Source organism: Pseudopipra pipra, chromosome 2, assembly GCF_036250125.1.
Source record: "Pseudopipra pipra isolate bDixPip1 chromosome 2, bDixPip1.hap1, whole genome shotgun sequence".
NCBI lineage: Eukaryota > Metazoa > Chordata > Aves > Passeriformes > Pipridae > Pseudopipra > Pseudopipra pipra.
Genome location: NC_087550.1, coordinates 31,093,767 through 31,121,655, shown reverse-complemented (window position 1 = coordinate 31,121,655; position 27,889 = coordinate 31,093,767). Strand labels below are relative to the sequence as shown.

Here is a 27,889-nt window from a genome sequence, read left to right as displayed (position 1 = left end):
AAAAGCTGACAGGATCAGACATGAGTCTGTCTGGCTGAGTGGCTGAATGGAGACTTGTAGCTCCTGTGGATTTACTAGATGGATACTTGTTGCTGTTTGGTTGGTCAGGATGATCATAAGCTAAAAAGGAACCAACAAATGGTAAAGAATAAAAATATTATCACTTCTCTTTCTAGGTGAAGCCAAAGTTATTGTTGTGGTGAGTTCCTGATATAATTTAGCTTTTCTCATGTGGAATACCCATTTTAATTTGGGTGGAGGTATTTTTTTTCATGATTAACTTTTGTTTATGCAGCATAGATCTTTAAAAGTACATCAGGGAAATATATCTGTGGCAGTTTGAGCCACATTAGAAAATCCAAAATCCAATATCCAGGCTTCCCCACCCCTTCCCACAATTTATCCCAACACTGAAGAGAAAACTTTTAGGCCAGAGGCTTCCATAGGGGAAGGGGGAAGTATATACATTTATTTACACAAATAAATACTATACAAACTAAAGGCAACTATATATATATTATTACACTTCTATCAGTCCTTTTAAGCCCCTCCCTTTAACTTTAGTCCAGGAGAAGCCTTTCGAGGCTGATATGTAACGCAGTCTCTCTCTCGTGGGAGTGTTTGGGGCCCCCTGAACACTCCCTCACCAACCTTCAGCTGTTTGCTGCAGTCTTTTCTCCTCAGGAAGTCCAAGAAGGTAGTTCTGAGTCCTTTCTCCTCGATCCCATGTCAGTCTCTGCTGTGTCATTCTCTCTCTCTCTCTCTCTCTGTCTCATACCTCGGTTCGCTGCTGCTGTAGCTTATCACGGTAGGCATTTTAATCTTCATTCTTCCAAGTCAGTTTTCAGCTGCCCCCAGTCAAAACCTCAGCAGGGCAACTCCTGAGCCCTTGGCCCATCTCCAGTTTCTTGCCTGGGATTCTTCCCCCTGGCAGTCGAGCCTCCTCCGGTCTCTTGGCTCAGCTTCAATACTAAGCCTTGCATCCACTCCCACTTAAACACTCAGAGGGAAAAACAGCCCCCTTCTGCAGCTTGGCTGCAAAAGGGGGGAAGAAGAGGGCCTGGCCGCAAGGCCTGCCTCTCTCTCCTTGCTTACCAGTTGTTTTGTGAGTCACGTCCCTCACAAACACTCGCTCACTCCAATGCTGTCTCTAACTCTGGCCTAGGCAGAGTTGGGGGGGCCGCAGGGCTCCTCTCTCCCCCCCAGAGTGGGGAAGAAGGAGCCCAGCCACCCCCTGGCCTTCTACACCTACAGAGAGATACTGCCAACAGCTTCCAGTGGCTGTGTATATATGATTTGTTAGCAGAAGTGAACAAGACGAGTGGTGATGGCTCTCCAGGGAACACTGCCCTGGCACCCAGTCACCTCTGAGCCCCCCGACTCCCGGGGGGGCCATCTCAAACCATGACAGTAGCACAGAAAGTTAAACATACATTTGTATAGTGTGCTTCTGAGTCTGTGTATTTATAAACACCTTTTATTAATTTATTTTCTGTTTTTTTCTGGATATGGAGTACAAAAGGGAAACAAGGAATAATGAGTTTGTATTTTTAAAGTGCTCTCTTTTTATATCAACTTGTAAAATCCTGTCAGTTTTTCCACTGCAGCACATTTTTGACTGATTTTGTAGTTTTACCAAAGCATTCACTCATTTAGCAAGTTTCTTTCACATATTGCTATGTTGAATAACCTTCATAAACGGAACAAACACTTGATTTTTCAATGAATAACCTTCATAAATGGAACAAACAGTTGATTTTTCAATGAATGGTAGCATCCATACTGAAAAAAATCTGTCATAATAAATTTTCCATTTAAATATTTTAATTAAAAAAAGAAAATAAACAAAAGTAACAATGATTGTAAGTCCTGTAAGTGGTTAGAATTTTGAAGTACTGTTGCTACAGGTGTTTTAACTTGATCTCTGTTTTGAAAGATGAAGAGATCAGAAGATGCTTGCTTTTCTACAGAAGTTCTAAAATAATTATGATAGAGGAAGAAGTTTGAAGCTGCTAAGCTGTTATTTGATCAAGATAAAAAAATATCAAATTCTTTAACAGCCTATTTTATGTCCTTGAGTTACTTTTCTTTTTAAAGAAGGGTCTCTAAAAAACAGATTTGAAATGACGATGATGTATGATGAAGCCAAAACCTAATCTAATATTATAATGGATTTTAAATACCTTTGCTACTGAAGCTTATGGAACAGTAAAATCCCTTAAAGAGGTGGAAATTAATGTTAAGAACCTGAAACAAAATTTTACCAATATGACAAGTACTGCTGTGGTACAAGTTAATTCTGCAAGGGAAATAGAATATTTTGTACATTTTAATTTATTCAGCTCATTAGAATCTATGAGTACTTAAGTCAAAATTGAAAAAATGCTTTGAGTTGAAAAAGCTGGAAAAGTTATTTTCTTTTGTCAATATCTTTGAGGAGGGAAGAATTGTGAGATAATGATGGCTGTAAGAAACAAGTCAGTCAAGAGGAATAAAAGTTTCTTCTGTTTGGCATGTTGCTTTAAATCTAAAATACCTCAGTTGCACAAAGTATTTTTAAGTAATTCAAAATAGGCTTCTGAGTTTTATTTGGAACCTGTTTTTCATCCAAAATATGGTAGTAAATATGATAGAAAGGGGGTAGAGGCTCCTTTGATTATTAAAAAAGAAGTATCAACTAAATCACCTTTCACTTAAGAAAAATAATTGAAAACTATAAATGTGAAAGAAGACCTAGATATAAGTTATGTGCTTAAAAGATGCAGTGATTTTATTTCAGAAACAAACATGTTTTCTGAAATAAATAATATAAAAGGCTTAAACTATATGAGGGGACAGCGGGACAGAAAAAAGATCCTCTTTGAGTAGAGGCAAGCTATTGTCAAAAAGTCAGAAAGTTTAAATGTGGAATTTACCATGTTCACTACCGAGTTTACCTTGTCAAAATAGGTAAAAATGGGCTGAGTGAAAAAAATTGTCTTCCTTCTTTTAAATCTCACTTGAAAATTTCTTTCTGTACATAGATGCATTTTTTTTCTCCCTTTATCCTGCTGCATTTTAAGGATCTTGGAAAGAGAATCTATTCATTGAAATGCTCTGCTGTAAATTTACTGCAGCTGTTCTGACTGAAATGAGTCACTTTACTTTAGAGACAAATATTTTTTAAGATCTGGGAAGAAACTCTTCTGAGCTTCTTTCCTGTTTTTTCTTTGGGATGGTGTCTCTTACAGAAAAGCAAAGTTCGGTGGACCGGTACACGAACACGTGGCAGGTGGAAATACTCAAGTAATGAAGAAAGTGAGGACTCAGAGAGCGAAAAAAACTCTGATGAGGAGGAAGAAGAGGAAGAAGAGGAGGAAGAAGAAGTTGCACCTGCTGATGACGATGAGCCGTGCAAGAAGTGTGGCCTTCCCAATCACCCTGAGCTGGTAAGTTTTTGGGGAAAGCTTCTGTGGGCTGTTGTGTCAGACTTGGTGGATTGGCTTTGGTGGTGTCTGAGGGCACATCAGCCTTTGGGATGGCTGTACATAGGAGAGTACTTTCTAGGTTTTAGCTGGTAAACTCACAAAAGTGGGTGAGTTACCTTTGATAAGGAGGGAAGGAAGTTATTTTTTCTGTTTTCCGCCACAAAGATATCATCTTTTATGAGGTATTAACACAATTTAGTCCATTGAGAATTAATCTGGGTGAGGCTTTAGGTTGTGCCTGCAATTGCAATAAATACAGAGGAGACAGCATTAAAAAGAACCCCAACAGTGTCATGTCTGCTTTCCAGTGTCACATGACATGGCCACAGCTATGGTCATCCTCATTGGATGTAGCTGCACATCACCCTGAGGACTGAGTACAGCAAAATCCCAGACAGAAAGAGCACAGTGAGCTTTTACTATTTCTCATGGTTATGGTTGCTGTTCATCTGTGGTAGATATTATGGATTCCTGTTTATCTGGGAAACCATCATATGCAGTCCTGATATGAATCCACAAAGTAAGCCCACTCTAGGGTGTGTGACAGATATCCTGACATAGCTGAGGCAAAGTTTGACCTTTAGAATGTTAGAGAGAAATATTTCAGTAAATACACACACAGCTTATGCCAGCTTTGTTCCTCAGTTTTATGGAAAGGGATATCTCAAATTTTACCCAACTAAGTATGAACTCTAATAGTTGCCTAGTTCTGGATGCCCCTAAGAGCCTGTAAGGCTTTGTCCCTACTGTCCGGGTCATAAAATCATCCTGACTGAGGAAAAAGGCCAGGTTTTCTGCACGAGGATATCAGTGCACAAGGAAAACCGTTCATACCCCGTCTTGTTCACATGGAGTTTTTCACTTAGTCTAGGATCTGGAAAGCGTTACCAGATTCTACACTAAGGGCACACAGTCTATGTAGTCCAGTAGTATTAAGTACTGAGAAGGCATAGTAAGAGGAAATCTGGTGTTAAAATGAAAAATCGTGATACATAAACTTCCCCATAAAAATCACTCTTGGCCCTGGAAAGGAACTACAGGGTTTTTTTTTGTTTTGGCACAGTCCAAAGTATAAAGCACTTCTGTGTTGGCTGGGGAAATAGTTCTGGAGCTTGTTACTTGTTGTGAGTGCCAAAAGATACTTATGATGTATTTCCACAGATTTTGTTGTGTGACTCTTGTGACAGTGGATACCACACAGCCTGCCTTCGCCCTCCGTTGATGATAATCCCTGATGGAGAGTGGTTCTGCCCACCTTGCCAGCATGTAAGGTTCCTGTGTGACTTCAGTCTTCTCCTTTACAGCTTTGCTTGTGGTTGTGGAGATTTGCTCAGACTCTTAACAAGTTCTTTCTATGATCTTTTTTTTCCTGTTAACAGATAGGCTGGGATGAGTGGTAGGACTGCTGATCTTCCCTCCTGTCCATTAGTAAAACTGAGTTTTGTGACCTGGTCTTCTCTTTTCTGCTAGTTTGTGTTGCTGACTTGTAGATGGCAATCTTCAGCCACACCGATTATCTCCATCTCTGGTTAAATCATCTCAAGACTAGTATAGATAGAATGTCTTAATTTTTCCCAAAAGAAATGTTTTCATCCTGGAGGCGGAAGCAGTAGACAGTGAGGGATGGATCAGTGGCCAGTACACCTTCCATTAGACACAGTTGCTCCAAGCCCCATCCAACCTGGCCTTGATGGTGAAGCACATGTGTTTTAGGAAGACACTCTCTATTGTAAAGCCTTGTTCACTGAAGAGGAGCCTCCAGCGTAGTGAGGCACTCACACTTCTTCCAGACAAATACATAGTGAATGAAGCGTCTGAACATTATTTCAATGTCAAAATAGTTCGTTATGAAAGAAACTAACACTGTGTTTGCTTCCTTTAGAAATTACTCTGTGAGAAATTAGAAGAACAATTACAAGATCTGGATGTTGTCTTAAAAAAGAAGGAACGTGCGGAACGCAGGTACTATTGTCTGGTACTGACTTTTCTCCAAAGGTCATCCACGTTAATGTAGGGTTTGAGTCTTGTGCTTTAGATTCTGTTAAACTTTGCCAAATTTACAAGGTTATGTAATTGGTGTAGTGCAGTGAGTCAGCGAAGTTGCAGCTTTGAATGAAATTTTGTGTCCACCCCTGCCAATACCAAAGACTAAATGCAAACTGATTTAATGCATTTAGGAACAACAGCCTTAATATTTGGAACATCCTATCTGCAGTTTTCAGACTTGAAAAGGAGGAACATAAAACACAGTCTATGTAATTTATACCTTTTAGGACATATATTGAATATTTTGCAGAATTTAATAACATCTGTATGCATTATTAAACAGAATTTTGTATGAATTTTATCTTAAAAGGCAAATTTCAGCAGAAGGTGACACCCTTTTATAGAAAGTAATTGAGCAGGCTTATATTTGGGGCAGGTACTGTAATATTACGTGGGATGTAGTGAGTCAGTGCTGGGAAGAGCAAAGTACATTCCGTGTCTTCTTTCAGCTTCCTTCAAATCTGTTATTGCTGTTGTAGCAGCCACAAGGATAGTGACAGATCAGGTACCAATTGTTTCTAATGTCGCTACTTCTGCTCAGACTGTATCTGGATCACACTGTGGTAAAATTATCCATGACTTGCCAATTCTGCTGAATTTGTAGCTTTGGGAATGAAACTATTAGCTATTTTTATGAGTGAGCTCAGCTTACACACAGCCTCCATCTGTGCAGTAGTACAGGACACACAGGAACTGTGTCTGCTGCTTTGCTTTGTGGTGGGAATGCTCATTAGTAGTAAACAATATTTTTGGTCCTACTTTGGTAAACATTCTGCTGGCAAAAATTACATGGAATGCAAGCTTTTTCCAGTTTGTCCTGCTTTCTTGAAATCACCAGTGTTGCATAAAAACACAATGATCTAACAGGAGAGCATACAGTTGATATCATAGCAGTTTTCAGTGTCTGAAACAGATGTCTTACAACCATTTTGCTATTTGATCCTCATACCAAATGAGGTGTTATGTTGTATATCATAAAATTGAGGTTCTATTTTTTTAAGTTTTCTATGAAGTTTCTTAAAAAGAGAAATGAGCTTGGGTTATAATAGACACTTTGATACAATAGTTGAATATTGAAACCTTCCAACTTAATGATGGTGTATTTTAGCAAATAATAAGGTAAAAAGGCTGAAGAATCATAATGTTAGAGGAAATTATAGTCTTTATAACAGCTCAGTGTATAAGTTAAAACAAATTGATTGTTTGGGGCACAAAAATACTTGAATGCAGTGTTTCTGAAAACTCACAGTATGTGGTGTCTTTTTGGCAAAGAGAAGAAATCCAACTCTGTCATTATGGATCTGTCTACTTAATAGAGTCTTTGAACTAGTTGGTTGTTCCTGCTCAGATCTAAGATCTGGCACTTATCCATTTTGGATCACATCCTATCTTTACATAAATTTTCCAGGTGTGATTTGAATTCCTGTTTTATCTTTCAGCACCTCCAAGATTGGTGGTAGTTATGGATCTAACAGCATAATCTTCATAATGTTAATATTTTTCAGTTTGGTTTTACTTGCTTTTTACACCCCAAGTTCAATCATTTCTGCAGTGCCCACAATCTTCAAATACTGTTGATTGTCAGAACTCTTTGGAAATCTTTTACATTATACATGCAGGAAAATGTAATCATATGAGAATTAGCACATAATCCCAACTAAAATAACTGTTTTCACTTGGAACATCCTCTTGAGATATTTCTGCCTAGTGATAGTAAGAGCTTCAAACAGTGCTAATGCAGCATTATTTTAGATATATGCAGTCTTTCTGTAAGCTTATTTTCACTTTTTTTCTCTCCTAAAGGAAAGAGCGATTGGTGTATGTGGGTATCAGTATCGAGAACATCATTCCACCTCAGGTAAGTTACTGCCTCTGTGTTGTTTTATGGTTTTATTTTCCAAACTGCTCAGGGAAAAAGTTTCTCAGTGGTGTGTCAGAAGTGCTAGTAGCATCTTGGAAAGAAAAATCAATCTATATGCAGGTCAGAAATAATTCTAGACTCTTTTAGACTGAATATAGCAGAGAAACCATGGGAGCTTTATGGTGTTTATTAGAGCCAACTGATGCCACACAGAGTCCTCTGTCAGTGAGCGATCTCAGAATTGCCTTCCTACCCATTACAACTGGGTTTTGAATTGAGTGCTCCAATATTCACTACTTTATAAAGGTGGGATTCAGTTATTTAACTCTGGTGTTTGCTGCATAGTTATCTAGCTCTGAGATAATTGTCATAGCTTTCCTTTGGAACGGATGGCAACAAACACTTTTGGCTTATAATTCAGAGGGAATATGTAGTATCTCTTAGCAGCATAGCATTTGCCTTCAACAAATGGATGTTAAGGTCACATGTGATTAAAAACTATAAACATTTAATGTTTCATTATGCTTTTATATGGTTTCCCTTGACAGAAGAGGAAAAATGCTTTTACTCACATGGAGAACAGCCTCTTCTCACTTCATAAATACATTTTAAAGCCATTTTCTTGAAGTCTTAGCCAAATGCCTTCATCCAGAATGATATAATCTGTTGTATGCAGTTTAGAATGAAACTTTAGTTTGTTTTAAACATAGACTTTCCACTCTGCCTGACTGTTTCAAGGCCAACTTTCTCTCCCTGTCTCTGGATAGTGATAACAGATTTTAAAAGTGATAACAGATTTTACAAACTTGCCAAAGAGTCTATGCTTGGGAGAAAATATTTGAAAAATAAAGACTAGGGGTGGATTACTTTTCTTTTAAATTAATAACTTGGAAACAGTGTAATAAAACTAACCTGCATGGAACCTTATTGAAAGTGCACCATGTAGAGGTGTCCCTGTGCTCAGTACTTAGAGATGCTGGCCACAGTTTGCTCAGCTGACACATTTACTAGTCCTGGGAGTGTCACCCGAGGCACAATCTCAGCGTTGCAGTGTGAGCACAGTGATACAGTAGGCTGAACCTTTAAACTCTGTGTTTGGGAAGTTATGTAGCCATTAAGGGTGAGATGTGCAAGTGTTCACTTGAACTGCTGTAACAAGTTATTATATTAGAAGCCAAAATGTGCTGTGTTGGGCATATGAGCTTTCTTGATGGTATGAATATCTGAATCACATGACTTCAGTCATAATGATGAAAGGGAGGGGGGAGGTATGTCTTTTTGACACTTCTGTCTTACCTGAACAGGAGCCAGAAATACCTGAAGGTCAGGAAGAAAAGAAGAAAGATTCCAAAAAGCCCAAATCAAAACTGCTTGAAAGGAGATCTACCAGAACTCGAAAGTGCATAAGCTACAGGTCAGCAGCTTGTTTAAATGGCTTGTACAGCAGAAGTCATACAGGTGCTTTCTTTCTGAATCACCCCACCACTTCTCACATGCACTTTTACATTTAAAAGAAAAGTCCAACTAAAGTGTCTTTGTTTTTTCCTCTGAATGCTAGTGATGCTTGGTGGTTGTGACAGCATGAGGTGGTATAGTGAAGGGATGATGCATAAAAAAAATAAAAATGTGTATGGTACTTTGTTCAGGAATACTGGAGAAGGTCTTGGCATTACTGCAGTTTCTGGAGTGAATTAAAGCAGGTGAATCAAACCTCTTCTTTCTCTTGCAAGGGAGACTTATGCTTGTGTCTAAAGGCCTTCAATTCCTTGCTCTCTTCCCCCTCCCCACCTTGCACATTCTTTACATGAAAGGAGCATGAGACTTAAAATGTAATTATGAGACAGTACATCTAAAAATGGTCTGTAACTCTTTAGGGAAATTTTGATAAGAATGCAATTAGTCAATGAAAACGCAAGATATTTAAACTCTGTGCATTCTGAAAGTAGAATAGGTTACCTAAGGTTTCCAAAATTCAGCATGATCTTATTAATGTCTTTTGTTCCCAGTGTATTACCAATATTATTTTTATATATCTAAATAATACTTTTAAACCCTCCATATCTTCTTCAGTCCAGCGGGCAAGTAGGATACCTTTGGGATTAAAAAAATAATGTGGTTGCCTGAGAGCTTGTGTTTTTTTGTCCCAGATGCATTAGGAAGATTTAAAAAATACTTTCTAGTACTTACTCTATGCAGACCTTTATCATCAAAAATGAGAACATTACAATATTGGAACAATAAGCCTTCCAACAATAACCATCATTGAACTTAGTCTGGTTTTGCTGCTGAGGAGAGGCATTCCAGCCTGGCCAGAAAACTTGGCCTGACCTGGCTTAGCAGTTGATTTTTGGTACCTTTTTACATGAACAGCAGAAGTCACACTAAAGAAAATGCCATTGCTGCTTTGAGAAATTAAGTATTCCTGTAAGGAACATTATGCTACAGGCAAGATTATATAGATTTGCTGTTATGTTAATGACAGGTCAGCCAGCATCTGACCAAGAGAAAAAACCCCTTAACACTAGGGTATGTGGCACAACTGCAGCAGGACCCATGTTGTGCAAAGACAATATTTTTTATTGGAAGTAATGTTCTGGAAAAATCAATCTTCTGATACAAAAGGATAAGAGTTTTTCTTACAGACTACGTCATCCACATAACTTTGAGTGGGTGAAAATATTGCATGTATCAGTGTGTCAGATTTATATGTCCACAGTGAAGTCCTGCTGGTGTCACTGAGAGTTGTGTGCTTTCCCTCAGCAGGGGAAAATAAATGCTAAATGCCTTATTCTGCTTACAAACAGATCTGTACTGTGGGGCATCCTGGTTGTCTAAAGATCTGTAATCCCTTCGTATCACCCAAGTCGTTTCTTGAGTCCTCCTGCGAGCAAGTTAGCAAAAACCTGCACCACGAATAAAGCAGCAGCAGCAGAAATTATGTTCCATTACACTTAATGGACAAGTGAGCTGTCAGCTTGTGGCTGAGCTCAGGTTATTTGTTAGCAGTGATTTGACAGTGTTAAGTGATTTCTCACATTTTGAAGAGGTGGGATTTTGGGTTTTCTTTGTAGCTTTGTGGAGAGAATATAGGGTTTGAGTAGAGTGGAACTAATCTTATTGATGGAATAATTTCAGAGTTATTTCCTTGCTGGGTAAAGCTGCTTTGAATGTGACATGCAGTTATTCTGAGGGAATATAAAGATACCAGAAGCCCATCACCTTATTTTTAAAGGAGGAAGTGTTTTATGCTTACTATTGAATTACAGAGTATAGGATTAGATTTATTCTTTCCTTGTTCTGCTGGAGGTTCCTATGGAGGATCAAGATAAATATAACCGTAATCTTTCTTTCATGACTGCAAAATGGAATCTTTAATGAATGTATTGTCCAATTGTTAGTCGTTTGTACTAAAAACAAGCAAAAAAATTTACTTTTTAAAAAATGAGACAAAAAACTTGCATCTAAATGAAATGTCTTTCCTATATAGTTAATAAATTTTGTACTTTTGCATGATGGAGCTCAAGGCATCTATTTGGTGGAACAGGTAACAATCCCTTTTTACGGAATTTGAATTCATAACTGAAGGCACAAACTGAGGTTGTCTGTTTGAAAGAATTGGATCCCTTTTCCTCCATTTGCTGTTCCCTTTAAATGAGTTACTCAGAGTGCAGAGATTTATGCAATTTTATAAAAGTTGCTGAAGGACAAACTCAAATATTTTGCTTTTGTTTGTCCTTTTTAGTTATGTAACATTGTATAACAGGTTATTTTTACAGAATCACAAGGAACTGTGGACAATATGTTTTGTTTTATCTGTTCAGCTTAGGATGTTGCAGATCCACAAAGTATGATTATCGTGAGCTTTAAGAGGAGAAAGCAGCTATGTGAAATGAGTTTTGAAGGAAAATGTAGACAGAATGAATAGTTTTACCTTGACTTTAATAGATGCTTCTCAGAAAGTCTGTTTTGAAGATTGGTAGAACATATGTCATCTCATAAAAGGTGTGGAAAAAATTATTAATGCTTTGCCTGAAAAATGCCACTGAAACTATGTTAAAGAACTTTCAGATTATATATTGTTTAATTCAGGGATATGTCGCATAAAATGAAACCGCATTTCTGTTCACCTAAATCGATAGTAATACAGCCAGGCAATGACAAATATTCTCTTAGGAAATAGAAACAAGAAACACATCTTTTAAAAAAATATCTATTTTATTATTCATCTGGCCCATTATCTTAGTTATTTTATTATATATCCAGACCACTGTCTGTGCAGTGTGATTCCTTAAAGCAGGGTTATTTCTTTAGATTTTGAGGTATGTTTTCATAATATATTTAATTAGAGTTCATTTCAAAGTGGTAAATGAAAGCTGTTATTTTTAGGTTTGATGAATTTGATGAGGCAATCGATGAGGCAATTGAAGATGATATCAAGGAAGCTGATGGAGGAGGTATGTTTCTGATGTTAGTTGTTTTGCACTGCAGTGGTGATAAGAAAATTGAGACGAATTTATTTTGATATGAGAAGCAACAAATATAATCTTACCCCTTAAACTTTGTAGTTTATAGAGTTTTTTTGCTGCCGTATTTTTGGAAGTGAACTAAAGAATTTCCATTAGGAATGGCCATCCCAGGCTGCCAAAAGATGTTAGAAAGTATTTAGCCTTGATAGTTAAATTCAACTTGTACGTGTTTTGTTATATACAATGAATAAGTATGACAAGAAAACTCTTAAAATTATTTGGCTAAGGTTTGGATTTGAGATTGGAATGGCAGCAGGGCTATTGACATTTTCCCCTGTAAAAATAGGGCTCATAAATTGGTCTGCAGTTGGACCCCGTAAAGATGGGGTGTACAAAGTTGTCTTAACAATATTCATCCACCTCTGTAAGCACTTCTCAGTTGAACATGAATAAAGTGAAATTCTGTTCTTTGTTGCCTGTTAGGGCAACACAGGGGACCAAAAGAGAGATCTTCAGCACTGTCTGAGAGGTGGAGATGGATTTGTGCTTCTGCATCACCTTAACTTGCCTGGAGAAAACAGCCATGAAACGTTGTTCCTCAGTTGTTTGGCCTGTGGCATCTCCCTACAGACACCAGTTTTCAGAAGCTCATGAATGTACACAGACAATGTAAAAATCAGGTGTCTTTGGGTGTGTAACACAAGGCCCATACAATAAACGTAACCGAGTCTCAACCCTCTGCCTGGACCTCAGTATTTCCAAGTGGACACAGCTGGACTTTGTGTGTCAGGAACAAGAGTCTGGACAGAGTCTTGCTTGACAAAAAAAATACTCTGCTTTTACAGAAAATAAGCTGAAGCATGTAAGAAAGATCTGTACAAGTTAAACAAGAAAATAAACTTGCTGTTTTTTATCCCTTTGTGTCACTTAATTCAGGCATTGGCAGGGGCAAAGACATGTCAAACATCACAGGTCACCGTGGAAAAGACATTTCCACAATCCTAGAGGAAGAAAGGAAGGAAAGCAAGCGACCACAAAGGGCTGCTGCAGCACGACGCAAGAAACGACGGCGACTAAATGACTTGGATAGTGACAGTAATCTGGATGAAGAAGAGAGTGAGGATGAATTCAAGATCAGTGATGGGTAGGTTTGCAATTTAACTTCCATAAGTCACTGACCACTGCAGGCTTCTGTGACTCTGCAGTGCCCCTGAAATGATCATCAGGAGGATGTTCCCAGTGCTGGGATGGCACTGCACAGTGCCAGCAGAAGTCACAGAATGATACAACAGTTTGGGTTGGAAGGGACCTTAAAGATCACCTAGTTCCAAACCCCCTGCCTTGGGGTCCTTCTGGCCTAGGGGAATGTCATTGTACTGGAAAAACTGCGCTCTGGATCCATGTGCTGAAATCATCTGATCTGTATTTTAAGCAAAACATGATCTGGAAATGTTACTGGGATGTTTGAGGCCTCACTAAAGAGTTCTGTTAGTGAAGGAGCCAGGTGGGCTCAGTTCTCTGGCTGATGTGACTGTCGAGCAGAAATCCTTAACCAATTTTTAGAAATTGGAAGAGGAAAATGTTCTTATTTAGAGCATACAGAACTTGACAGGTTCTGAAATGAGTTTTTGATTGCTGCTCTCAAGGAGATAGAGTTTGAACACAGCCAAAGAAGTGGTTTATACTATAGAAAACAAATAGGTGTCACGTGAAGCTTTACATGCTAAATGAATATTGCTCTGGCTAACTGAAACTCATTTTGCACAAAATTTCTCCTTGTTCAGTCTGTACAATTCCTGATGTTGAAAAATTTGATAATTTTAGATGAACTTCATGCCTCAATGAAGAAACATAATGAAGCATGAGGCTGTAGGGTCTTTACCAGCAACATTTAAAGTTTTACACCAGTCACTGAGTCTATTTACTAAGTGTATGAAAAATCTATACAAGACAGATGCAAATTTTGAGCTTTGTTTTTCACCTGTGGCCATGCTGAGGACATTTCAGTGGCACCCTGAATAATTGAGCTACATATGCTGGAAATTTTCAATCAATGAATGTAGCATGTGGAAATCTGGCATTGGTGCATTGATATATTGAAGTGTAGTCAGGCATTTTCAACTCCATCCTCTGCTGAGGGCCTTCTGGATGTTATATTGGAATTTAACACAAACGCAAGCAGCTGGTACCTTCAGTGCTTAATGGTTTTTAAAAAAGCCTTGGCTCACTTCTGAAATGATGGGAGTGTTACGAGCTGTTAAGGTTGTGAGGTGCATAAGAGCAATAGTTTTGTGTTAAGACACAATATTCTGATTCTCAGAAATTGCATAGTTAGTTGGTTTGTGAAGGGAAGGTCACCTTTCCTAGAACATAGTGGGTGTTTTCCCCCCCCACAGTTATTTCTGTGCAGACATTACATTGCAGTGAACTACGTGAACACTCTAGAGTCTGTCTTATCTTAATGTCACTTGTGGTGCTGGTTTGACAGAGTTTTATATCCACCTGCTGTTCTAATCTGTTGTGTAATGTCATGCACTGTAGAGCTATATCCCAAATATACAGCTGAAACCTCATGTCAGTGATGGCACTCTGCTCTCTCAGGGTCTTCGCTCCTCATGATAAGATTTGTGCCTTTTGTTTTTGTTTCTGATTGTAAGAGGACACTTACCACTGACTTGTAAAACACAGGTACTATCTCAGTCCTTTGTTTTCAATACCGATCTCTGTTGTGTGTGGTTCTTCTTTGAGCAGATCTCAGGATGAGTTTGTTATATCAGAGGAAAATCTGGATGAAAGTGAAGATGACCCACCATCAAACGAGGACAGTGATTCAGAGTTCTGTGCCCGCATATCCAGGCGACACCTCTCGAGGCCCATGAGGCAAAGCAGGAGGTTACGAAGGAAAACAGCCAAGAAAAAATACTCTGAAGATGATGAAGATGAAGATTCTGAGGAAAATTCAAGCAGAGAGTCTGGTGAGTATAAGCAGTCCTAGATATATTAAATGCTCTGTACTGGAAAGAGAAAGAATGGAAATCTCAGTTTCCTGTTGCAACTGACACTAACTTGTTTGCTTGCTTTGGTAAAGTCAGATGTGTCAGATCTTTGCTGTAAAGCACTTTGCTAATAGTTCTGCTGTCAATATTCTGCAGGGAACTGGTATTGAGCACTAGGTTCTTGGCATTTTCAGGTAATTATGTGTTTAAATGAGTGCTTATGCTATGATTCTAAAGGCCAGCTTTGTGGATAGTTGCAGCTACCCCCATACGTTCCTGTTTGGCACATGATTGCAGGGAAGAGAAGGAATGGAGGCTTTATAGCTGCTAGAAGACCTTCTGAACACTTTAGAAAAAGCTCCTGAAAGGAACATTTTCCATCACTTTGTATGGAAGAAAACTTCTAGTTTTAAGGCATTCTGTGTTTTCCAGTTGACTTGAAGGCAAACAATAACACCTTGCCTCTCTCTCTCCTACAATTATCCTTAAAATCTTTAGTAACTGAAGACTCTTGCATCACAGAAGAACCTAATAATTCACTGTATTCTACTTGTCCTTCAACCAGTTCATTTTCTGTTGCCATGGTTTGAAGTGTGAGAATACTACCTTAAACCTTTTCATGATCAGCATCTTTCTCCGAAGACTGTTTCTGCTTCATTTGAGTCACAGACTAGAAAGTGCCATATACAGAAGCACTTGTTTTTACTTATTTTTATTGTGAATTTAAGGTACTAACTATACTGGAGTGTTTACTTATTGTAGTGTGTGTTATCTTTCCAGTGTTTATCTGTCTTTCTACAATATAGAAGATGACCATGTTGGAGTAAGTTGCTTTGGAGTACTGGTTTCCAAAAGGAGGGTTTGTGCACAGACAGATGAAGACAGCTATATGCACGTGCAGTTGTTGCTGTCTCCCTGTCCTGAATACATCATTGTGCTAATCATAAGCTCTTAGACGAAGATACTGGCAGAAGTATGAAGAGGTTGTTCATATATTTTGTAATGTACAAGAGCAACTTGTTTGTTTCCCAGTGGACACACACCTGTGATAAAATCAATTGATTCCAGTATCCTGCCATCTATATCTAAAAGTATAGCATTAACTATGTGTTTCTCTCTTTTACCCTCATTACTGTCCCTCAGGATCCTGTTTTAAGCTACTTTTGAGCTAAGGAAATCAGGTGCCCTGTGAGCAAGCTTTGTTTTCAGTCTCCAGAGATGGAATTTCTTTCTGAAAGGGGTTTTTCTTGCTGACTTGCTCTGATTCTTTCTCTAATATTTTAGGAAGTAAAGAGGATGCCACTTTGATCTGTGACTCATGTCAATCACTAAGTTAGGAACAGAGTATGAGATTTGTATAGAAATGTATGTTGGGATAATTGTTCTGGCATAGCTCAGTGGAAAAGCAGCTAAAGTTGATTCAAGGCTATTTTCATCTGATGTAAATAAATTTAGTTTTTGAAGACACTAGCTGCAGTAGACTGGTGGAGGAAAAACTGTGATTGATGGTAAGTTTCTTCTGTATGGTTTCTGTTTTAAGCAAACCTGTGATTGAGAGAAACTGATTTTTGTTGTTAATTTAAATTCTGTAACTCAGATCTTGGAGTTTCATCTTGTCAGTGGTTTTTCATCTACCTGTTCTTAAAAATCTTCCAGTAGAGTACTATTTATTTAAATTTAAAAAGCAGAATGGACTTCCCAGTGTCAGTGGTAACGTGCACCATCAACTGTGATTCAGTTAGGTTGTTTTCACTGTCAGGAATTGTAGAGACATCTTGGGTGCCAGTAGAGATGAGGCAACAAAAACACTGGAAGGAAACCTTCTGGAGGAGTTTGAGGGAGACAGGGAAAGGGTTTTTGAGAAACTTTTAAAATCAAGCAATTCTACGCTGGTAATAAATGGGAGAGCTGGAGTGGGTCAGAATTCTACACTGGTAATAAATGGGAGAGCTGGCATGGGTCAGAATAATGAGGCACAATGGCTGAGACTGTCTGTCCTGGAAGAGCACATGATTTTATTGGTGGTCTAAAGCTTATATAAATTTTTTTATGTAGAGCAGTTTGCTTTGTTGGAACAATGGATGTCACTGTTTTCTTCTATACAGAGAGTGGTGAGTACACAGATTACAGTGATGATGATTACCTGGAAACTAGGAGGAGAAGATCAAGACGGAATCAGAAGAGACAAGTTAATTATAAGGAAGATTCAGAAAGTGATGGCTCACAGAAAAGTGTCCGATATGGGAAGGAGTTAAGAAGAGTTCACAAGCGCAGGCTCTCCACTTCAGATAGTGAAGGTAAAATAAACAGTGTGGTGTTCGCAGGAGCTCGTATATTGTCAGCATTACCATGAAGGGAAAACTGTATATAATTCCAAGATTTCAGAGAATCGTCTTTCAGGTCCTTGATATTTCTCAGAAACTGTTTCTTTCTGAAACAGCCCACTGGTACTTCATGATGCACTGTTAACTGAGTCACTTCTCGAAAGTGTTTCATTGTCCCTAATCCTGACTTCCAGGTCTGAATTTACTGTATCTGGCACAGAATGCTGGGGTTCTGAAATTTGCACTAATATAACTGTCTCACCACTTTTCTGTTAAGAGGTCATAAAGCTCCATCCCACGAGCCTTTAAAGATTCTCTTTTATAAAAGAAAGGGTAGTGCCTCTGGTGCCCTGACTGTGTTTGTGCTGGTGGTTTAGACTCATTCCATCTCCTGTTTAAGGACCTGTGCTAAGTGTGGCAGAAGCCTGTCTTAGTAATGTCAATCACACCATGAGTGACTGGTTTTTGATTTATAATTCATTAGCTTTTACAAAAGCAACCACTGACTTTGGATGCCTTGGGTTCTGGGCATGCACCTTATGAGACCTTAGGTCCAGCTTTCTGAATGCTGAGCAGTGTGGGTTGCAATGGATGCCAGACTTCCTCAGAAAACAAGCCACGCTTGACAGGCCAAGCACCTCAGTTTTGGAAGGGCTGCCCTGAAATTAGAGAGTGTTAGAGCATCCTCTTAGATGAGGGGAAACAATTATGTGATGCAAGTGCATATAGTACCTTAAAATCATGATCATACACTTCAATTCAGCCTGTTCTCAAGAATTCACTATACGGTGGCTTTTTGCTGCCTACACTTGTGATTTTAAACAGTGCCTGATTGACAGTGTCTTCTCTTCATGAAATTCCATTTCCTCAGGTATTTTTGGTGCTGGCTTTCTGCGTATTAAAATCAGCACCATTAAGTACCATTCCAGCACTCTCCCACAGTTCCTGCATTATACCATAAAATATGTAACAACATTACTAGAATTGTATTACATTGAAAATAGAGGAGCGCTAACAGTCTCTATCAACTTGAACCTACATTAAACAATATCCTTTGAAATGGATTTCTAATGGAAATCACAAGGAGACAATAAATTAAGTTTGCCATTTGATTTTTCATCCTTCTCCTTTTCTCATCAAAACCATCAAAGATCAGTGCAAAGGCTGTCAGTGTGTAGGCAATATTCCAGTTTGCCAGAGGGAAAAAAGCCTCCCATTAAAGGGCAGCAAAATTCAGATGACAGTCAGGCAGCATTTATATGCTTTGAAAGAATTTGTATATAATTTGGGGGTGGCAGGGGTATAGTACAGTTCTGTGTGTGTGTGTGTCTGTCTGTGTGTATGTGTGTGTGTGTGAATTTCATGATAGAGCAGCCATTATTTGGGTTCTCAGTTTCTGGCAGGCTGTAAATAAAGCATGTGCTATGAGATGAGGGATGCACTTCTGTGTTATTTCCAGCATGGAGTTAGCAGTTCTAGAGGGGAACACAGCTACCTCCAAAGCCTCCTGTACTCCTCAGATTGGAAACAGAATATCAACAAATTGTTGGTATTTTCTGCTTTAGGAGTTTATTTAAGAAGTAAAAAGGATGCAAGTGTTTTGACTTGGTTGGGGATCCTGGAGGAGATGGAAGTGTGTGTGGTGAGAGATCGCTCGATAATGAGTGTGAAAGATGAAGCATAAAGTGTAAAGGTTGCACTAAGATTTGCTAATGGCTCTAAGTCTGCTGCTTATTCCAGAGAGCTACACATCTAAGAACTCTGAAGATGATGAATCCACAAAGGAGTCGAAGCGATTGATTCGAAAACGTCGGCGGAGCACAGACGACTATTCCGAGGAAGAGGGAGAGGACGAGGAGGAGGAAGGGAAGCCTGTCCGCAAACGGCTGAATCGAATCGAGACAGATGAGGAAGATAACTGCGAAAATGCCAACGAGGACACAGAAACCCCCGCTCCTGCAAACAAGCTGCCAGCAGCACAAGCTGCTCAAGACAACCCCAAGAAGCACTGCTACCGGATAGAAAGCGACGACGAAGATGACTTTGATAACGTAGGGAAAGTAGAGAGCCCTTTGGACTACAGCTTGGTGGACTTGCCTTCCACCAACGGACAGAGCCCAGGGAAAACCATTGAGAACTTGATTGGCAAGCCAAGCGAGAAGACCCAGGCCCCCAAGGACAGCACAGCCAGCGCCAGCCTGGCGCCCAACGGGACAGGGAGTGGGCAGGAGGCAGTAGGGCCAGAGGAAGATGAAGATGAACTTTTGAGAGTGACTGACCTTGTTGATTACGTCTGTAACAGTGAACAGTTATAAGACTTCCATTTTTGTGCTAATTTATTCCACGGTAGCTCATACCAGCGGGCCAGTTATTAAAAGCTGTTTTATTTTTCCTAGAAAATTCTCCACTACAGTATCACTTTCTAGAAGCAAGAATTTCACCAGTCCTGCAGTCTTTCTGTGAAGTGACCAGTTTTGAACTTTGAAGATTAATTGCTGTAAATTCCCTCTCATACCCCCCCTTCTCCTTCCAAGTCCATGGTCCTGGGTAATTTCACTCACAAAAACCTTATAACAACAAGAGATTTGTATATTTTTGACTTTATATTTCCTGAGTGCATACAAATTTGTGGAAATGGGTGGCCTAAGAAAGCATTCCAAATCAGTCAGGGCCCAAACCGGAACTGGGGTGGGTTTGGCTCAAGGGGTGGGAGGATGGGAGGGGGGTGGTGCAGAAGCACTTGTGCTTTAGCTTTTTCATATGAGATATATATTATATTTAAATGTTCACAACTTAGATTACAACTTAACAGACAGTTAAAAGCAAAATTAATGTCTGTACTGTCGCATTTTGTGAGTTGTAGGTTAACATACCATAGCTCATTTTAGTAATCACCTTCATGGAAGCAGTTCGATTTTAATACTGGAGGCAAACAGAATTATTAGAGGCCAAGAAGGTACCATAAACAAGAACTCTGCTATCCATTATGACTTGCAGACTTTCCTAATAAACATCCTTTAAAGTGTTTGTACAGTGAAGTGTACTGTAATGAAGTTTTTGACAGTCAAAACACACTAGCCATGAAAGCGATCTCATGCTCAGTTCATCAGGTAGTCTTCGATGCACAGTGTCTAGTGGGAGGACGTATCGATGTCAAGTTAGTCTGTAAGTTGGATGTCAAGTAAGTCTGTAAGTGCTGCAAACCTTTTACAGACAAAAGAACCCTGCGGTAGCTGCCCGGCCACATGAGTTTCACCATCCGTCGGAGTGTTCTGAACAAAATGTGTTTGTGCAAACGGCATTGACCACAGAGTGACAGTGCATCAGAGGATGGAGGGATTATCAAATAAACCGTGACTGGTCCATTCATGCCCTTAATATCTACTTCAAATTGAAGTAATCAAATGGAACAGTTTTCCTTTTGGAGGTTTCCTGTCTGGGGTTTTATGTGTGTTTTTGTTTTGATTTTACTTATCTGCCTGGATGTATTAGCAGGTTTTTGAATGTAGTTGTTGGCCTTTGGCCATTAGAATTTTCTTACATTTTAATAACTGTCATGTGACCAACTGATTTCAAGAAGGCAGTGTTTCTGAGAGAAAACGCTTGACTCCAAGACATCTCACCAACTTTTGAGCGGGCATAAGTGATACATGCTTTTATTCGAGGAAAAAAAAAGACAATGGAAGAAAAAAAACCAAAACAAACCAATATGGGGCATATCAAGAGCATTCAGTTTTCTCTTTACTCTGATTAAGATGCAGGCTGTAGCATTTATACGTGCTACAGCACACAGATAACTCAAACAGATCTGCCGAACATTGAAATCCAAAAAGGTCACATCTATTAATCCTTTTGCTCTGAGATTTGGATTTTTGACTGGTGTTTATGTCCATTGCCGGCAATGGATGCACCAAAACTGCTGCTGCCACCGAGGAGTGAGTTCTCCTTTCCTGCCCCACCTGATTCCCTTCCATTATATTGTATTTACTAGTCAGTCATTAAGCACTTCTTTTCTTGTAATAAAACCAGCATTAGGCCTTTACTGAATACCTCTCTAGAAAACCTAGATCCAAAAATTACCTGCTTTTTAGCCTTTAAAGTCTTGGTTTTGTTTCCCCACCTCTTTCTCCATGAGGTCTATCAGAACCACTCCATGACTCGTTTGGGTTCTAGCAGTGCACATATCGTGCTAAAAAACTAGGATCAGGAAGATGCAAAAAGATGGAACTCGCTCTTTATCTGCTGTGCTAAGCAAGCTTGTGATTTAAGAAAAACAAACAAGAGAAATCACTCTCTAAATGAGAATTTAATTTCATCAAAGGTTAAATATTTTCCTACCTTACTGATGTTAACAATTAACAGTTAAATGATTAAAACAGGGTAGTGAAAAGCCGCAGAAGCTTACAATGAGTTCTTAAAAGCATATGTAGCGTTTTAAGCTACTGTAGTGCTTTGCTTTGCTTAGGTGACCCATAAATGTAGTGTGTCTACATTTCTAATATACTTGTGTTTTAGAACAAGTAAGAACATACGGCTTCCACTTGTCCATGGTAGTAGCTGCTGAGCATTTTTAATACTTGCAGTGCAAACTGATTCACGTGCAGCAACAGCGTGCAACCGATGGTTTCTGATTTGTTTTGGCAGTGCCATATTTTTCTTTGCTGCCTGATGGAGTCTTTTAGTATCTGATCAGTGCTGTAGCAAACATTCTTGCTTGTAGAGTCAACCCTAAATGTTCAATACCTAGTGACCAAGTAATTGTGAATGTAGGAAAATACAAAAGACTTACAGTACTGGATACACCAGTCGGGAAAAAAAATCAAGTACTGAGTTAGGGAGTGATGTAAAAGCAGGAAAGACCAAGAAACAGAACGGGAGCATTGAAGCTTGCATCAGGAGTGTCGTATTTTAAAAGTGACCAGTTGTTACCAAATTTTACTTTCTCTAGGTCACTTCTCAAAAACAACTTTTCTGTCTTCTAGAATTCACCCTTGGTACCTGAGCTGGCTTCATCCCACAGGATCTAGAGTTCCTCCTTAGATCCTGTGGGAATGGTGTGCAAGATAACACTGAAAAAAATGCCCTGGAAAGTGTTACCATTTTAAAACATTTATCTCATTTCTAAGGCCTCCTGCTTGATGGAAAATGTACAGTCTCCTATTTGGGAAGATGACATTTTCCAACATGAGGCCAGCTGACTGCCACAGAGGGTTCATTCTGTTACGGTACGTATATGTACCAGAGTGGAAATGTCTTCCTGGTGTCCTCACATTCCTGTGCCCTTCTGTGCTCCTTGTGAGATCAGAAATTAACTGCCTTTGAGGAGGGATCTTCAGGTGTAGCTTTGGGCTTAGAGAAAGCTCAAACCATACGAGAAACAGGGAAAACAGGCCAGGGATTTTTTTAACATGATGGATTTAGAAGTACTAGAACAAGCAGCTATCGGCTGAACATACAAAGCATTTATTCAACAAACTCTTGTTTATTCCACACAGATTGTCACTAGAAGCTTTGTCTTTTTTTAACTGCAAACTCTTCTGAGTGCAACTGACTGGGAAAAGAATGAATGCCTGAGTAGCATTGCTGAGGGGAAGAACATATAAATCGAGCGGAAGATTGGACTCTTTTTGTGTCACCAGTATAGATGTTGGATATTTGCTTTCTTGCATGGGACTTGTGTGACTGTCAGCAACACAAAGTGCACAAGTAGCTCCACTGTGCAATTAATGAATGTGGTGCATTAATATAAGCAGAAGGGTGGTAGTGATAAGAACTGGGTTTCACCATGGTTGCTGTCTTCTTATTGTTGAGTCTGATAAACCTGAGCATCGTTTTGATTTAAAAATGGAAAATGACATCACCAAAACAACTCATAGCACTGAAATCTTGTAGGAAGGTCAGTACTGAACAATCAACTTTTTGATAGTTTAATTTCCTACATGTTGAATTAAATTATAAAAGTACTGCATCTTCCTGATTATTTTTTGAATTAAAAGGTTGCTCTGTTCTAGCAACACTTGAGAGAAACAAGAGATGCTTTTTTCTAAATTGCTCATTTATGAAGTACGTCACCTTCAAGATTCTTTGTATTAAGTGTCTCAGTTACTCTTCCTATCATAGGAGCTAATGACTTAGTTGGATTTGTTTTGTTTTCTGTTCACCTCTGTTTTCTAATTGCTGTGAGACCTTACTCAAAGAAACTCTAGGGGAAAAATGTATATTCACAAAAGAAAAATTGTATGGTAGTGGTACACTTGTTCTGATTTCTCTTCACATCTGTCATTTGAACTACATTGGTATCCAGATGCTGCAACTGTTTAATAATTCTAATCATTCATTGTCAGGGTGTCCATTTTATACCTCTCTTTTCAGGTGCTTATAACTTGGTTTTCAGTGTTCTTCAGCAGGAAATCCTGGTCTAAACTTTCCAATAATCATTTCCAATCACATATTTTCAAAAACTCCTTTTACAAAAAGTAAGTGAGGAATTTTTATAGCACCTGTTTTTTTTAAATTCACTTTGTACACAGTGATTTAAATAAATCATGGCAGTAATGCTCGCCCCAAGAACTGGTCTGACGAAAGAGATTTGTATCATCTCATTCAAAATGGCAATATATAGGCCTTGAAAATTGGTTTTGGTACATGTGCAGTGGCTACTGTTCACAGGCTTGTAATATGGTTCTGATGTGCAGCGTGCACCCTTAGCTATGTATTTACATTTGATGTATGCTTCCGATTTGGTGGGTATATAAAATCCTTAAATATATATAAATATATATAAAAGATCAAGAACTTCAACCAAGACAGTAACTTTGGGAAAAACATTGTTTTGAGTGTGGTGGGGGAAACTCTAGAAATGGAAGAGCAGAATTTTGCAATTCCTTAAGTGTTCAGAACGTACATACATATATAGAAGCATTTAGGATATTGTCTGAAGGAAGGATTTACAGGATCAAGACCACATTTCCTGTTAGTTTCTTCTTCCTCCCCTTCCCTAACGGCTGGGATGGGAACTATATCTCACTTGAAACACTGGAAGGCGGAAAGTAGAAAAAATCCAACAGACATGATCCTTTTCCTTCTGGTATATATTGATGTTAGAAAAATTCTGTGACTGATTTTTGATGTTTTACAGTTGAGTTCCCAATCTGAGATCTAACAGAGAACTCTGGCTTCAGAAATATTTACTAGTTGGAAATTATTTCTGAATCTGGACACCCTGCAGTTGGGGTGTTGAGGATTACCAGTCACTTCAGAAAGTCACATCACTTATTGAGCTCTTCTTTTAGATTAGGTGTAACTAACTGAGATAGTTCCTAACAACAAAAACGTGTGCTTGGGAATTGATTGTCCCGACACTTCAGAGTAATTTAACTTACTTTGTGTATTGCAAAAGATGTATATTGCTAGTATGACACTTAAAAGAACAAAAAAAAGATTGTGTAGAGGTTCTGGGGGAAGGAACAGAACACTCTAAAGTAGGTAAGTTTTTATAATTGAATCTGTGGTGTAAAGCCTCCAGATTCAACTGCAATTAAAAGCAAGTCCTACAGCTTTGGTTTTTGACTATCACTTCGTAAATGCTGGCACCCCACACCTGAGCTGAGCAGCAGGAGAGGGGACAGTACTGCAGTTAGAGGGCGCATGTGTGCCTGTAAGTATCTACTATTGCTACATATAACCCCAAAGGTTGCTACCAAGGGCTGAACAACGGAGGGGCTCTGTTGTTCGGTTGGTTTACTTTGTGCACTTTGCAGCACTTTGTGTATAGTCGGTCTCACTGGTTCCCCAGGTGCAGACGGAGTCACTTGCTCCTGCTGTTTGGATGCTTGTTCAAATAGCAGAAGGAGATGGGGAATGGATGGAGGGAAGTGGAGCAGAAAAATGTGTATGCAAACCCATGCCATTTGCAAGACAGGCCTAAGAACTACTTGTGACTTGCCCTTTAAAGACTGTATTTCCAATGGAAGGTCTCCATTTAGAAGAAACATCCCAATTACCCTCCTTTTCTCATCCTGACCTTCAAAGTAACTGGAAAATATACTTGAGGTCTCCTTCCTTGAAGGAATAGATAATGTTCCATCAGTGCAATGTGGATGTGGAAAAAGTCAGGATCAGACTATAGAATATTATGACAATGTTTGCCTCTGGGGACATTGGTCCACATGGTTTGCTTTCTTGTTTGTTCCCTTTACTGTGTCCCACACAACTGAACTTAGATTAGTCTGTCAGAACTTGACTTAAATGATTCTACGGGGATAAAGTCCTTCTGTGAAAACATACGATAAGCCTAGTTATCAGTGCACTGTTTGTTAGTTAGATCAGTTAAAAGTCATTAATAGATATTAATCTGCTACTCAGGGTAGTGGTAGAAAAGGAAATCAAATCATAAAACTGTAAGCCTTGTTTAGTTTGCCATTTTTTACCCGTTATATGGACTCTAAAATCTTGTACAGTATCTTATTCCTATCCTATATTCATTCAAATGATACTCCCCCAAACTTGCATTAAATCGATGTGTTGTCAATGCCAATGTGGCTGCTCGTTCCTGCCCATTTTCCACAGTCCTCCCGCTGCAGCCAGGAGAGGGATGTGACCGGTTCAAACGCATAATGTCACCGTTCCTGCTATGCACAGCGGTTCTCACATGGGCACAGATCCTATACGTTAGACAAACGTCAGGTATTTTCAATGTCCTGGGTAACATAGAACAGGTCCCTTGCCAGCAGAGTGGTTACCCTCCAATATTCTGTGAGAACTGGATCAAATCTGCCAGACAGGTCTCTTTAAGATACACTTTCATGAAATACAGTTTTGTCTTACTCCTGGGTGCTGTTTGTATGTTTGCAAAGAAATCTTGAGTTCCTTAAAAATGGTCTCCTTCATGGCTGGCCTCATTTTTTATTTTCTTTCTCTAAAGAATTAACACAGTGAAGTTCCACAAGCTGAGCTCTTTATGTAGAGTTTAACCCTTGCGTTTCTTGAGTCCTGAACTTTGGTTTTCTTCAGTCTCTCTTCAATCATGACTTGCTACAATATCAAAGGGAAAGGACCGAGGGGACACACACTGTGTGTGTGTGGGAAGGGGGGGAGATATGTTGAAAAAACTGGAAGTGTTATTCTTGTTGCACATAAATTGGGTGGTGCTTTCACTGTCTTTTCCCTCCCACCAGTAATACCACGTGCATGTAAAACATGCTGCGTTTAAACTTTTTTAAATGGAAGTCATGGTGGCCTCAGTGCTCAAAGGGTTAACTGCAGTTTAATAACAGCTAATGTTTTTAGATTTGCAGTACACAACTGTTTAAATACTGTATTCCTTGTAAATGAAGTAAAAAAAAATGTTAAGGCTGGTGCCAATATTTTTGTTAATGAATTGTTCAGCGTTGTCTCTCACTACAGTCTGGTCAGAACTCTTTGTCTATAAGCTGGGCCTGAAGCCATTTTATAGCTTGTAGGCCTAATTGTGTAACTTTTCTTTCATAATGGTTTTGTTATAATATCTACTGTCATTTCTTTCATATAAATATGACATGTAAATTGTCATAATAAAAAAAATTGAAATAACTTGATGTACAAAGTATAATGTGTATTGAAGATACAAGTGAATTTTAATGGGCATCACACATGCACATTTCTTTTTCAGCTTTAAAACAAGCACAGAGTAATGGCTGCTGTGTATTGTTCCAGCCTGTGATGGTTCCTTGCATGTCATTCCCACTGTCTGCCTTGGGAACGGGCAGCTCATGGTTTATGTTGCTTTTTTTATGGCAGCTCAATTGACAATTTCTTTCTTTCTTTCTTCGACCAGCTCTGGCTGATGGTGTGGAAGATCTGATGGACTGTTTTTGCAGTCACAGTGATTTTCTGCATGTATTCCATTTTCTACATAATTTTTATATCTCATTTCACAGTGATGTTGCAGTCACCTGACAAAAACCAGTATGCCTGCAGCCAGCACCGTACCCAGCTAGGCTGTTCCAGCAGACATCCATGAGGTTTCCACGTAGTGCTAATGAGAGAGGAGACAGGTTCATTGATATAGGCTGAGATGTGTAAAATCTGGAAAAAATGGGGGGAAAAAAAGGAAGCCTGCAGAGACATCTGCACTGAAGAAGCAGATGTTCTGACATGTGGCAATGGCAGTGGACACACCAGATATTTCAGGACTTTAACAGGAGAAATTCAGGGAGAGAGAAATCAAAGAAGAGGGTGGCTTTTCTCTGTGTGAATCACTGAAGCCTTTTTTTTATTTTGAATGTGTTTGTGGTTGTAGTCAAGCTACTGCATGTTCCTGTAGTGATGAGAAATTGCGGTGAAAATCTTCCTCTTGCTCCAGATCCACTGCCAAAATTTTATATTTGCATTTTTTTGATGGATTCTGGGTATTTTAAGTCTGAACTGGCCATCTTATGGCAGGCAGTGCTGTGGAGAGAAACAAGCTCCCTTGGATGGCAAGTTCTGCATTCTGTCCTAAGGTGACTCTTAACCCTGAGAAGGTACTTGCTGCTGTCCATTGCCTCTGAACATGGCCCTGTGTTTGTTTTTTCCTTTTTCACCTCTCCAACAGAGACTTCCATGCTAAAATAGGTATGCCAGAGTTCAGTAAGTGTTTGTACAATGCTGTCAGACACACGGTGTGATTCTTTGGGTTGTCCTGTGCATGGCCAGGAGCTTAACTTGACCTTGTGGGTTTCTTTGAACTTAGGATATTCTATGATTTTAG

General features: G+C 39.1%; 1 protein-coding gene across 1 annotated transcript in view; it reads left to right on the top strand.

The window, feature by feature from the left end:
* Positions 1–26,735, top strand: part of RSF1 (remodeling and spacing factor 1) — a 64,243-nt gene extending 37,508 nt beyond the window's left edge. Inside the window, exons 7-16 of the mRNA XM_064644849.1 lie at positions 3,231–3,428; positions 4,629–4,733; positions 5,350–5,429; positions 7,317–7,371; positions 8,679–8,788; positions 11,761–11,828; positions 12,777–12,984; positions 14,592–14,815; positions 16,942–17,133; positions 18,901–26,735. Of these exons, the coding sequence (XP_064500919.1) occupies positions 3,231–3,428; positions 4,629–4,733; positions 5,350–5,429; positions 7,317–7,371; positions 8,679–8,788; positions 11,761–11,828; positions 12,777–12,984; positions 14,592–14,815; positions 16,942–17,133; positions 18,901–19,475 (1,815 nt within the window). The 3' untranslated portion in view covers positions 19,476–26,735. The remainder of the gene's footprint in view (positions 1–3,230; positions 3,429–4,628; positions 4,734–5,349; positions 5,430–7,316; positions 7,372–8,678; positions 8,789–11,760; positions 11,829–12,776; positions 12,985–14,591; positions 14,816–16,941; positions 17,134–18,900) is intronic.
* Positions 26,736–27,889: the final 1,154 nt, after the last annotated feature.